At 43.9% G+C, this 14292-nt stretch overlaps 1 protein-coding gene across 1 annotated transcript in view; it reads right to left on the bottom strand.

Annotated features, from left to right (window-relative positions):
• The window catches only part of SLC4A4 (solute carrier family 4 member 4), a 182150-nt gene that overhangs the window by 9650 nt on the left and 158208 nt on the right, over positions 1–14292 (bottom strand). Inside the window, 3 exon segments of the mRNA XM_087935768.1 lie at positions 1784–1852; positions 11559–11631; positions 13272–13450. Of these exon segments, the coding sequence (XP_087791894.1) occupies positions 1784–1852; positions 11559–11631; positions 13272–13450 (321 nt within the window).

The following is a 14292-nucleotide window of genomic DNA, read 5'->3' on the forward strand; positions in this document are numbered from 1 at the left end:
TTCTTAATATGTTTTTTTAAACTATTCTTCGCGGAAATAAATATGTAACAATGGTTTAGGCAAGGGGGGAAAATGGACCTGCATAAACACCATATGACTCCTTTCATGCTTTCTCCAGAAACTTGATAATCAATAATAAATGATCAAAGGTCAACAAGGCGCTGATAAACTTCAAATAATCACAGGAGATTTAGCTGGGTATTTCTAGATTTGAGTTTCTGTATGCTGACTGGCATATAGATAGTAATCGCTTAATACCCACAATTGCAAAACAGAGGAGAGGAGAGGAAGTAAATGGATGGGGAAAGGGCAGGGGAAGAGGAGAAGAGGGGAAGAGAAGAGGAAATAAATGGATGGGGAAGGGGAAGAGGAGAGGAGAGGAAATAAATGGATGGGGAAAGGGAAGGAGAAGAGGAGAGGAAGGAAGTAGATGGGTAAGGGGAAGGGAAGAGGGGAGGGGAAGGGAGGAGGAGAAGAGGAGAGGAAGCAAATGGATGGGGAAGGGGAAGTGGAAGAGGAGAAGGGAAGAGGAGAGGAGAGGAAATAAATGGATGGGGAGGGAAAGAGGAGAGGAGGGGAAGTAAATGGATGGGGAAAGGGAAGGAGAAGAGGAGAGGAAGGAAGTAGATGGGTAAGGGGAAGAGAAGAGGGGAGGGGAAGGGAGGAGGAGAAGAGGAGAGGATGTAAATGGAAGGGGAAAGGGAAGGAGAAGAGAGAATTTCCCATGATCTTGATGGATTTGCCTCATTTCCATAAGGGTCATTAAGCAAATTCCTCATGGTTAATTAGCAATTAGCATGTGACCGCTACTTGAGCTTTTATTGCCGGATTCTCCATTGACTCTGAATAGTTGGAGGCTATGAAGCGCACCAATGGCAGTCACATGGCTGTAGGACCATGCAGTGATCCTAAATGCCTCTAGGTTGCAAAGCCCCCAAATCTTAAATCCTATGACTGTGGGAAGAATGAGATGGCTTTAAAGCCAGTTTGGTCGAGTCATCAAAGCACAGGCTAGAAACCGGGAAACTGCTGGCTTTTGGCTAGCAAGGTCAATGGGGAAGCCAGCGGGAAATCACAAATAGCAATCATACGAGGTTGCGCTTCACGACGCCATGGAATTCGCTGTAACCATGGCAATAGGGACTCCTGGGATTGTTGCCACTAAGCCATGTGGAAATATGATGTCACTCTTTAGGGCCCTCTGTGTGTGTGTGTGTGTGTGTGTGTGTGTGTGATGAGTGGTTGCAACTTAGCAACTAGTTAAATGTGCTTTTGTGGACAACGAATGGCCATTTCTAGGTTGTAGAACTGGGGTGTCAAACTCAATTTCACTGAGGGCCGCAACACGGTTGTGTTTGACCTCTGGAGGGGCGTGGCCAGGGGGCGTGGCAAGCTTGGCATCACTCGTGTCGGGGGTGCCTGTGGCGGCCCAAGGGCTCTGCCAGCAAAAACAGACTCCTGATCTCCGCCTTCACCTGCAACGGCCTCCTGCAAACCCTCTGCCGGCGAAAACAAGAGTTTGGGAGGGCCACACGCGGCCCTCATGAGCTCCGTTTTCATTGGCAGAGGCACCGTGGGCCGCTCCTTCAGTGTTTCCAGGGCAACCCCGCAGGCCAGATCGAAGCACCCTGTGGGCCGGATCCGACCCCTGGCCTTTGAGTTTGACACCCCTATTGTGAAAGGAAGACAACATGGACTAACGTTGACCCCTTTCCCAGCTTGGGCCTCCAGAATATCTACTGCACCTGTGAAAAAGAGCTGTGCTGGGAAGGTTGACACTTACCTGCACTCCGTTGAGAGATGCAACACCCATGTAGAGGAACACACCATACAGGACAGGCATGGGAATAAACTAAGCAGAGAAATCGAAGGAAAAAACTGGAGTAAAACAAATGTAAAGCTTTAATAACAGAGCAATACATAACCTTCACATTTTCTACACATGCTTCCCTGGTGTCTGATTGTTTTTAAAGTAAAATATTTTATTGAAAAATGATTTTGAAACAAAGGCCACAGACCGTAAATGAACAGAGATACGGTTATGACCACAACTGAGGTCGTTTTGTTTGTTTGTTGCGAGACGGTTAGTAAGTGAAGCATGTTCCGTTTTACAACCTTTTTGCCATGGCTGTTGAGAGGATTAGTACAGTTGTTAAGTGAATCAAATGGTCATTAAACAAAACCGGCTTCTCCTATTGATTTTTTTCTTGCCAGAAGCTCCCTAGGAAGGTTGCAAATAACAATCCCAGAACCCTGGGATGTTGCAATCATCCTAAATATATGCCAGTTGGCAAGCACCCCAAGTTTGATCAATTGACCATGGGGAGGTTGCAATGGTCGTAAGTGTGAGAATTGGACATAAGTCGCTTTTTTCAGTGCCACTGTAAGTTTGAATGGTCATTTAATCATCATCTTCCTCTTAATGGTCCCATAATTCTTTACTGTATGGAGTCTGGGCAACTGGAATGGAGTTGAATATTTACTGGCCGGATGCCCTTCCTATTGCCAATGCAGAGTTTGGTTCAGCGGATATATTCTCATTGTGCCCAGAGGGAGAAATATCTGCCTCTACCTCCTGATTGTGAGGCAAGACTTCCATCTCTAAGCCACCACACCACTCTTTGAATTGTCATTTAATGAATGTATAGAATCATAAATTGCCAAGGGGGAAAAAAATGAACACATAAAGCGTGCCATTCAAGATGCAGGTAATCAACACAATTTTATCATTCAGGAGGCAGGAAATCAGCATGATTTTATCATCTTATATGACATGCAAAGCTTGTCTAATATTTTCACAAATTTGTTCCATGACAGCGTTTCAAAAAGACAGAACCTTCCCATCTTTCATAGAACATGACATCTGCACATCACCATTCCTCGCCAAAAATGTTGTGCCATTCTAATCTTTAGAGCACAAACTGTATTTGCAACGAAGTGCACGTTTTATGGGGTCGATGCTTCTGATTACAAAGTGCTTCATGCCAGACTTAAACTTTCACAAGTCACAGACAAAAAGTAAATTTAAATAAGATATCTTTCCTAGTGGTGTTTCCCCCACACTTAGCACAAGATTACTAAATCATATTTAAATTTGTGTCATATAATAAAAACTCAGACAAGTAGTTTGGATATTCCCAACCACTATCTGATATCTGCTATTCTCAAGCAACAAATGTTATTTACAAAATTTGTAATATTTTTAGATGCTAGATGATGGAGAGCTGAATTCAAAGACAGAACCTACTGGAAAACCTTGAGCAGAAAGACCGATTTAGGAACAGAACATTTATTTTATTTATTAAATTAAATACGTTCGCCACCCACCCGCTGCCATTTGTCCGTCCATGAAGGCAACACTGTGTTTGATATTCTTGCTAATAATATATTGACAATCTTTACATTCAAAAATCTATTCGTATTTGGTAACTTGATTGCTATAGATTTGATGATCGGCAGTGAACATCTGAACTCCATTTGAAAAGGAGGAAGGTGCGTTGAATATGTTCACTGCCTGGAGTTATTTATAAAAATAATAAAAGCAGGATATAGATATATAAAATAAAACCCTCCAAAGCACTATTAATATAACAGTCCTAGGTCGAGAGCTTATAGAGTGTTTGACCTATGAATATGCATATATGAACAAGTTCTCTTCAGAAGGTGATAACTACAATTCCCTCAGTCAAGAGTGCCAATTATTTCTCTCAAATTATCTAGGAATCAACAAATCGCCTTATTGGAATTCTACTGGTTCGGACTGGTTCAGCTGAACTGGTTGTTCTGGAGATCACCCACCCTCCCCTGATCTTCCCTGTCTTTTATTTCCTTGTTTTGGAGCATAGCTGATTCGCGCGGTAGAACGGTTTTACCACGCCTCAGCTGATTTACTCACCGGGACTGCAACAGAAGGTATTATAGTTAAAAATTGGCTTTTTTAAAGGGTGGGCATGTGCGCGATCAGTGAGCATCAGTGAACATATTCAACATATTCCTCCTTTTCAAATGGAGTTCAGTCGTTCATTGCCAATCATCAAACCGGTTGTTACACCGGTTGAATCGCACCACTGAAGTTCTATCTCCGTGATGGTGAACCTATGGCATGCGTGCCGGAAATGGCACACAGAGCCATTTCTGCCAGCACGCGAGCCGTTGCCTGGAACAGATGCACTGAACATGCGCGTGCCTCCCAACAGCCAGCTGATTGTTGGGTATCTGCCGCGGATGCGCAGAAGGTGGTGCGTGCACGTGAGACATGCGTGCATGTGCAGAGGTGTACGGCACAAGGGGGTTGCGCGCACATGTGCAGAAATGCATGGTGCACACGGGGTCAAGCACGCATACGCAGAGGCACGCGGTGCACACGGGAGGTCGTATGGGCATGCGCAGGGGGCAGGGGAGGTCGCACGCATTATGGGTGTAGGCGCACATGTGTGTGTGCGCACAGACTTTCGGCATGTGACAACGAAAGGGTTAGGCATCACTGATCTATCTCAATATTTTCAACAGCATTCTTATACAGATAGTCCTTGTCTTATCACAGTTTCGTTTCAAAGCTGAAATGCCACTGAAAAAAAGTGACTTATGACCACTTTTCACACTTACAACTATTGTAGCATCCCCCCCAGGGACACGTGATCAAAATCCAGACACTTGGCGACTGGCACATATTTATGACCTGGGGGTCACGTGATCCTCTTTTGCGACCTTCCAACGAGCAAAGCCAACGGGGAAGCCAGATTTACTTAACAACCGTGTGACTAACAACTGAAGTGATTCACTTAACAACTGCTGCAAGAAAGGTCGTAAAATGAGGGGAAATTCCCCCAATAACTGTTTTGCTTAGCAACCGAAACGTTGCGCTCAATTGTGGTTGTAAGTCGAGGGCTATCGGTACACGCTGCTGATTTCCAGATGAGCCGGAACTACGACTCTCAGAATTCCCACTGGCTGAGAGCCATCCACAGCATCTGGTGAGGTCTAGGCTCATGCAAGACAGAGATTTAAAAGCAAAACGTGATGTGGAGCACAGGTGGATGCACACCTAATTGGCTGCCCTCCTTCAAATGTTGCAATTATCCTTGGGAAAATGACATTTAGGATGTTTCCAACATATGCCACATGACTGCGCTTGCGATGAATAAATCAATTTTGCCACTTCTGACGCATCTCTGCCCACCCTTATTTGGGAAGGTTGGACTGGCACAAAACCTCTTCTAGTCCTATCTGGAAAAGGTAATGATTGAAGACACGACCTTTGCATACAAAGCAAGTACTGTAGCCTGCTTTAAACGTTTGGCAGCAGCAAAGGTTTGAACCGGGGCAAGCAATAAAAAAAAAAAAAGAAATAACCAGGAAAAATCAGAAAGAGAAATGAGGCGTTGCACAAGGTTTTTATAACACAAAAGCCAAAATCAGCAGGAACATAAAAGATCAGGAGACAAAGTCTTTCTCTATCTTCTGAATAACAGCTGAAAGTACAAGGAAAATGAGATTCCCCCCCACCCCCTACCCCCAGATAATTTACAGTGAATATTCTTGAAATCCATTTTTTATTTGGTTCATTCTATAAGGAAGGAAGAGATACGGGATGAAACATCATACCTTTTTGAACCTGGCATTTGAAAAAAAAAAAAAAAGTTTTTCCTACCCCAAAAGATCTGTCTCCTGGCTTTTCGGAGTCCCCATCAGAGGTGGCATTCTGCAGGTTCTGACCAGTTCTGGAGAACCGGTAGCGGAAATTTTGAGTAGTTTGGAGAACCCGCAAGTCCCACCTCTGACTGGCTCCGTCCCCATCTCGTCTCCGCCTCCCATTGAGTCCCAGCTGATTGGCTGGGTCTTCTTTGGTTGCCCTGCACAGGAGAATGGAGCTGGAAAGCAGGTTAGTGGGTTGGGGAGGGAAGGCGGATTTTACAGTAACCTTCCCCTGCCACGCCCACCAAGCCACATCTACAGCACTGGTAGTAAAAATAATAATAACCCCACCACTGGTCCCCATTTTTGTGAACCTTATACAATCAGGTGTGGGACAGGGGGAACAAGGTTGTGTTCCCTCTTAACTAATCTCAGGGTTTTGTGATGAGTTTGGTGTAAACTGGTAAGGCACCAGGCTAGAAATCGGGAAATTGTGAGTTCTAGATTTCTAGTCCTACCTTATGCATGAAAAGTGGCTGGGTAACTTTGGACCAATGACCAAGAGGATTGGAAGTTCTAATCCCACCTTAGGCATGAAAGACAGCTAGGTGATTTGGGCCAATCACCAGGACTGTGAGTTGTAGTCCCGCCTTAGGCATGAAAACCAGCCAAGTGACTTTGGGCCAATCACCAGGAAACTGGGAATTCTGGTCCCACCTTAGGTGTGAAAGCCAGCTAACGTTGGACCAATCACCAAGAGGCTGTGAGTTTTGGACCTGCCTTAGGTATGACAACTGGTTTGATAACTTTGAACCAGATACTCTCACTCAAACCTAACCCATTTCACAGGGTTGCTATTGTGGGGGAAATAGGGGGGAAGAAAGGGGATTTAAAAACATGTTAGTCTCCTTCAGTTCAGCCAGCTCTGAACTGAGAGGAATTTTTTTTTTTTGAAACACACCACTGTGTAAATCATGGTTGTGCCAGCCTCAGATCGGACCAAGTTATCAGTCACTTGACATAATATGGTTAGATAGGAATCTTCGCTGCAAGCTACAAGGAAGACATGCTGAATAGTTGATTGGCAGCATGAAGTTCTTTCTATCACACGTGGGGTTTAAACACAGAGGCAGTATTCAGCCGGTTTGGACCGGTTTGGGCATACCGGTAGCGGAAATTTTGACTTTGTTCGGAGCACTGGCAAATACCACCTCTGGCTGGCGCCACCCACCCACCCCCACCCTTTCCTGTCCTATTCCCTTGTTAGCTCAGCTGATTTGCGCACCAGACTGGATTTGAGTGCTGTGCATGCGCACGAAGCACACTCCCATGGTTTTTCCGGTAGGAAAAAAATTTGGAAGCCCACCACTGTTCTGATCCAAGCCTCATTCAAATCAAATAAACACAAAGCGTATAGAAAAGCAAACCTTTTTAATGGGTCTCTGTGAATTCTGTTCATTCACAGCAAAGAGTCATTAAAACTAATCGTCCCAGATGAGAGCAAGCCCTCTCAAGGTTATGAAAGGCTGCCAAGGATACAAGATTAACTGCAGAGAAATATTCCAAACCAAAAATCCTTCAAACACGAACCAGAACAGACAAGACTTCCACAAGTACTTGGAATTGAATGAACTTCTTTGCTTCCTGCAAAGAAGCCAACCCCAAAGTCTAGCTTTTATCCCTAATGGGAGGAGCCATCACCTTGCAACCTTACTCCCGAGTCCCCCATGCTGCTTCAGATGCTATTTCCTTCAAGCAGCCCCGCACGCATGTACACTGAGCACAGGCTCCCCGAGGTCCTCTTCGTCACTACTGCCAGTCTCTACAAGCTCTGAAGGCAGCACCCCGATAGTCCTGGCCCCATCCTTGCATCACATGCAGGCCCCTCATCAGAGTCCTTGCTCTCCGAGACCTCAGCCATCTGCACCTGCTGCTGGCAAACCAGAACAACCCATTGCTCCTACTTGTCATGTTGTCCAGTAACATTTATCCTCACGAACTTGCAACCAGGTGATCGTTAACCTGATATCTGTCTTGATTATAGGTACAAGCCAAACAATTCTAGGTTTAGTTGTCCTGAGGATGGGTATGGTTTTTCAAAATTCAAACCATCCAGCTATGTATCGGGCTCTTAGAAATCCTTCCCACGCCCTGTGTAAACAGAACTTCCACCATGGGATGGTGAATCAGAAGGATGATGAATTTAATGAATCCTTAGTATGAATCTACAGTTCATCCCTTCTCTGATTCATAAATTATGTGCATTGATTTACTCATTTATACAAATAAAAGTCCACGACTCATACAACCGTCATCTAAATTCTTTACCTATCAGGTGCAACATGTAAAGTTCCAATTACACTGATTTATATGCATGGTTATGCATAAGAATCTTATCAACTAAGGGTTAGCAACTGCTTGGACTTAGATAAGGGTCAACAGAATTAATGAGGTTGGATTTGCAGCTACATACGGATTGTAGGCTAATCCCTCTTTTGTCTCCATCCCAGGTTCTACCATTTCTTTCCTATATCACCACATAGTTCCCACATAGTTACATAGGGGAACCCACATTATTGTCTAACCAACATTCCTAGATGACTTGCTCTGGCTGCCGTTTTTTAAAATTTGGCAATTCTTTTCATTTCAAAAGGATAATTATAGACCCGAGGGAGCCATATTTGCATAGGGGCTTGCCTTTTGGAATCTGGATAGCTCCTTAACTTAGGAGAAACATCTGGAATATCGATTCTGGTTTTCCAACCCTAAACCAGCAATGGTCATAGGAGGCATCCGTATCTTCATTTTGTGTAGCAAAATAGCGTGTCTGTTTCTCTGGGTTCCTGTGAGTCAAATCAGGGTGGGTATGTATGTTTCCTGTACGTGCGATCCGGGTGGATTTGTGCGTGCAAGTATATTTGTGCTCTCTCCTCACTTTGCATCTGTGCGTGTTTTTAATGTGTGGACTTTGGGAAGTACAGGGAAAGTGGCATAGAGTACTTTTGAGAAGATACTACGTTGGCAATGAGGAACACCGTTGCTATTTTGAGGCATTTAGTGGCATATTTTGATTTCCGCTTCAAATTAAGAAAAGTCTAGACCAGGGGTGTCAAACACAAGGCCGGAGGGCCGGATCTGGCTTGCAGGGTGCTTAGATCTGGCCCGTGAGGTTGCCCTGGAAACAGCCAAGGACTGGCTCACAGTGCCTCTGTGTCAAGAGTCTATTCATGAACTGGAATAGAGCTTAGTAAACAAGGTCAGTCAATAAGAGATGAGTTGAGGGCTGAAACTTAAACAGAGAATCTGGGCGTGGTTTATCTCTGTTCTGTGTTCAGCTCTAAAGTGAAAGAGAAACTAACTTGCTTGCTTGTCTGCTGAAGTTGAGTTGCTTGCTGGAAACTAGAGCTCCGCTCTGAACCTGTAATAGGTCTGCTTCTGTTTGAGTTTGCTCCATGTTGGAGAAATCTACAACTGGTATTGTAAAAATTACTGATGTTATATTTGTAAAGAAGTTACATGAAGCCTCAGCCATCTGTGTTTACTTTTCTGGAGTTGAATTTACACTGCAAAACTCTGAACACTCTCCCAGCAAAAATGGAGCTCGGGAAGGCCACATGTGCAGCCCTCCTGAGCTCCGTTTTATTCATTTATTTATTTATTTTATTTGGTTTGTCAATTGCTTACAAGATAATAGGTATAAATAAAAACATAGTTATGAATACATGGATAAATATAAGAACAATAAAAGTTTTCAGCTGCGACAGCCTACTGCAACACTCGGCTAGCAAAAACGGAGCTCGGGAGGACCACAAGCGTTTAGGCCACCACAAGCCCCCACCCACACCCCGACACGAGTGACATCAAGCTGGCCACGTCCACCTGCCCCCCCCCAGATCAAACACAACCCTGGTACGGCCCTCAATGAAATCGAGTTTGATACTCCTGGCCTAGATTTTTATCGCTCATTTTTAGCTAGCGTGTTTGGTTTTATATACTTTTTTGTTTACTAAATAAAGAAGAAGGTGGGAGAATCTTCACACAGCTTTCAAAGCTTTTTCTGCAGTGAAAAACTCACATTTTCATTCCCATCCCAGAGTGATGTGCCAGTCAGTCAACGTCTTTGCAGTCTCCTGACTATAACAGGGCCGTGAAGTTACGGAGCCAGGTTTTAATTTAAAAAAAAAAAACCACATTGGGGTTGTGTTGTTTGTTGTGAGTTTCTGCACAGAACCTAGCACTGGATTCTGTGGGCTCTGCCCCACCCCTTGGTGTGCTTATCCTTATTATGGTGTTCCCAATAGCCTAGAAGAGATTTGGACATTATCTTGGTTGGTATGTCGGCCTTTTACGTTATGCTTTAACTCTTTGTCTGCTTGAGCTAATAATAAAGCTTAAAACCCCATTAATCAGTGCTTTGTTTATTGTCTCTGGATCCAAAAGAACCGACTGTCTGGGACCCTGAACACCTGATCCTTGGCAAAACAGATACCTTCCAGCACACTCTACAATAGGCGTGCCCAACCATGGCAATTTTAAGACCTGTGAACTTCAACTCCCAGGACACCTCTGCCAGTGTGCCTGGCTGAGGATTTCTGGGAGTTGAAGTCCACAGGCCTTAAACTTCCCGAGGTTCGACACCCCTGTTCTACAATCTAAGGAAATCGCTTCAACGCAGAATTGTTCCAAGCTATGTTTGTGTCTAACGCAGACACTTCTGCACAACAGTAATTATGCAATCCTAACCAGTCTGTTAATAAACAACAAAGGAGCTGTTGAAGCACCAGAAAGAGGTTTTGTTTTTTTTAAAGTAACAAGGAAATGAGCAATATCCTAATTGTACTTTCTCTGGTTTTTCATGCTCAGCAGGGGAAAAAAAAACCCCACATTAAGATGATGGATCTGTTTGTTTACAACTGCAACATATCCCTTGGAGTTTGCTATGATCCACTGCAGTTCTGAAGGCAGTTCCATACATTGATTTCAAGATTCAAGGATGCTATTCTTCTTCTAGAAATTATACAAACCAGAACTACCATGGCTACTGTACAAATTAATCTACGGACGGTCCTGCTAAGCAATTATTTTCAACCATGGGGCACAGCTGCATCCTCAGAAATACGGACATGCCACCAAATCTTAACACTTTACAATAGGGGTATCAAACGCAAGGCCCATAGGACAGATACAGCCCATGGGGTGCTTAGAACTGGCCAATGGAACCAACAAAGAACCGCCCCACAGTGCCTCTGCCAGTGAAAATGGAGCTCGGGAGGGCTGCACGTGGCCCTCCAGGGCTCCATTTTCATCTGCTGATGGCCTTCTGGAGCCCATTTTCGCTGGCAGGAGGCTGCAGGAGGCTGTCGTGGCCAAGAATGGAGCCCATGTGGGCCGCGCAAAGCCTGCCCAAGCTCTGTTTTCTCTGGCAGAGGGTTCCCTTTATATATCCCTTTATGTATGTATGTATGTATGTATGTATGTATGCATGTACGTATAATCCTTTTTTGAAATTCCTAGCTAAATTCCCCACTCTAACACTCTTTCAGAAGACACTGAAGACCTGGTTTTGTCAGCAGGCCTGGGGAACCCAGAGTGGGATGGAGCCCATCAAATGGCTAGCGTGATCTGCTGTCGTCGGAGTCGGGGGGGAGGGGTGGGAGTTGGGGGGGTTTTCCCCCAAATTTTGTTCTATTGTACTTTATTAATTTATTTGATTCTTTTTGTTAGTTTTTATTGTTTTTTATTTTTATTAATTTTTTTTTGTTTTAAATATGGTTTTACATTGTGTAAGCTGCCTCGAGTCGCCATAGGCGAATAGGCAGCAATATAAATAAAATTAAATAAATAAATAAATAAACAAGGGCTTATTGTTTCAGAATTCTAAGAAGGATATGGAAGAGATAAGCAAACTAAAAAAGTATATTTACCTTCAAGATGGGTGCCATGAACACCGAAATGCCTGTCAGAAGGAATACGATACATCCAGTCACTCTCTGCTCCCTGAAATCAAACCCAGGAATAATATAACCGACTCTTATTTGAAGGACATTTTACTAAAAAAAATGTTGGAAGTTGAGGACTACCTGTATACATGACTTGAGGTTACAATATCTCCAAGGTTCCAGGAAGAAAAGAAGATAGATAGATAGATAGATAGATAGATAGATAGATAGATAGATAGATAGATAGATAGAGCCACTATCTCCTGCCACCAATTTGTTTTAAACAAAGACTTTTGTCAAAGCACTCAGAACCACTTGTAAATAGTCTCAAGCAGAAGCTTTATTGCTGGTTGCCTATGTTACAAGAATCTCACCAATGGACTATTCTCTTAGGAATGCTTCATGGATTCAGGGGGAGGTCAGGCCTGTGACACTTTCTCCAGTGCAAAGACTCTAAGCTTGGTCCCTTCTTAACACCTCCCTCCAGACTAGGCTGGAGATTCCACCACATTCTGCAGCTTATGGCATGCTAAATCAATAATCTACTACTTTACCAAGGAACCAACAACAACATTCCCACCAATACTGACAGAGCAAGCCAATAGTATATAAAAATAAGAGCAAACCCCATTCTCTTCTAGCACTGATGATGTTACCTACTTTGGTAATGAAACATATTACAAGAAACCCTCACCCCAGCTCAGAGTACAAAGGACCCCATAGTCGTCGTCCTCCTCTTCCTTTCCATAAACATCACTCCCTTCTAGCGCTAATGATGTTATCTAGTTTGGTAATGAAACGTCTTAAAGAAAAATCCCAAGCTGTGAGAGCACCAAGGACCCACAGTCGTCCTCCTCCTCCTCCTCCTCCTCCTCCTCCTCTCCACAAACATCACTCCCTTCTAGCACTGATGATGTTACCTAGTTTGGTAATGAAATGTTTGACAAGAAACCACCATCCCAGCTCAGAGAGCACTAAAGACCCCATAGTCCTCCTCCTCTTCCTCTCCATAAACACCACTCCTTTCTAACACTGATGATGTTACTTAGTTTGGTAATAGAACGTCTTGCAAGAAAACTGCCCAGCTCAGAGACCACCAAGGACCCCACAGTCCTTCTCTTCCTCCCCTTCTTCTCCATAAACACCACTCCTTTCTAACACTGACGATGTTACCTAGTTTGGTAATAGAACGTCTCTCAAGAAACCCACCCAAGTTCAGGGAGCACCAAGGACCCCACAATCTACTCTAGGCTGTCTAAGTCGGGGGTCTCCAACCTTGGCAACTTTTAAGACTTGTGGACTTCAACTCCCAGAATTCCACAGCCAGCTTTGCTAGGAGTTGAATCCACAAGTCTTAAAAGTTGCCACGGTTGGAGACCCCCGCGTCTATGTCTAAGACTCATAGCTCTAAGCTATGTTTGCTCCAACAGTTCAGGGGAAAATACAGTTTCTCTCCTGTGAAGAATTTATTTATTAATTTATTTGGTTTGTCAATGGCTTACAAGATAATAGGTGTAACTAAAAACATAATTATGAGTACATGGATACATATATGAAAAATAAAAGAAACAATAGGACAGGGACGGTCGGCACGTTGGTGTGCTTATGCACGCCCCCTACAGACCTTACAGAATGCCCTGGTAGGCAGCTTCCTAGAATACTTAGTATTCAATCTCTCTTCCCACCAGATCAGCATACCTAACTCCCAGAAACTTGGGTTGTTCGCCAGGTGCCGAGGTCTCTGTTTCCATCTTCAAACTGTCAATGTGAGCGATGGAAATCACAGTAGCAGCAACATACCAAGGCAGACCCATGAAGGAACAGATGATCATCAACACAGCCACCCAGAACAGATCCAGGTGATATCCAGCACCTTTCTGCAAAGGTAAGAAGGGAAAAAGAAAGAGGACAGTTAATTTTAAGTGTGAAGTCTTTGCTGTGAGGATGTCAGCCTAGAGCTGAGATACTGGCTTTGAACAATACTCTAAACTAGGATAACATTTGATTAGGTACTTTGAGGTTCAGCACGTCATGAGATTCCAGATGTTACCTGAACTTGTTGTGTGTCATATAATTGCCAGGGTTCCGGCGATTGCCCTAATTAAATCATGAGCCTCAAGTCAAGCTTCAAAAGAATCCAAAAGATTTATTAGGAGCAACAGGTCAGCATTGACCCATATGAAGCCAACTCTGCCACACGCAATTCACGGTCACCTGTGACCCTGTTTCAACCCTCAGATTCTCCAACGAAGCAAGTTCATGAGCTGGGTGTCATCAATCACATTCTCCAATGAAGGATTTTCAGGGGCAGAAGATCTGGTAGCCTAGGCTACAATCTTTGTAAGATAAGCGTGGAATGTACTTCTGGTTTTAATTGCCGTACAGCTCTTTCAGGTTTCCCCCCGCTCTCCTGTTTATGGCAAAGTTGAAAACAGGCATAGGATTATTGCTTTACGAGTTGACAGTAATATGTTACAGCATGGTTTTGGGGGGGACACAGCCTGTGATGTGAACACAACAGTGTTAAAAACTGTAGGCCTTAGGTTTTAAAGAGGCTCTTTTACCACAATAGTTGGAAGAACCCTTTCTTTGATTAGATTTTTCTCCCTTGGGGAATTAAGCTTTGAATTTAAGTGAGAAAATATCTGGAGAGACTGCCCATTGGTTAGCATCTACATGTGGTCCTCAACTTAGGAGGCAATTGGACCAGCATTTCTGT

The sequence above is a fragment of the Pseudonaja textilis genome, chromosome 6 (genome assembly GCF_049901715.1).
Source record: "Pseudonaja textilis isolate UNSWEBS1 chromosome 6, rPseTex1.2, whole genome shotgun sequence".
NCBI lineage: Eukaryota > Metazoa > Chordata > Lepidosauria > Squamata > Elapidae > Pseudonaja > Pseudonaja textilis.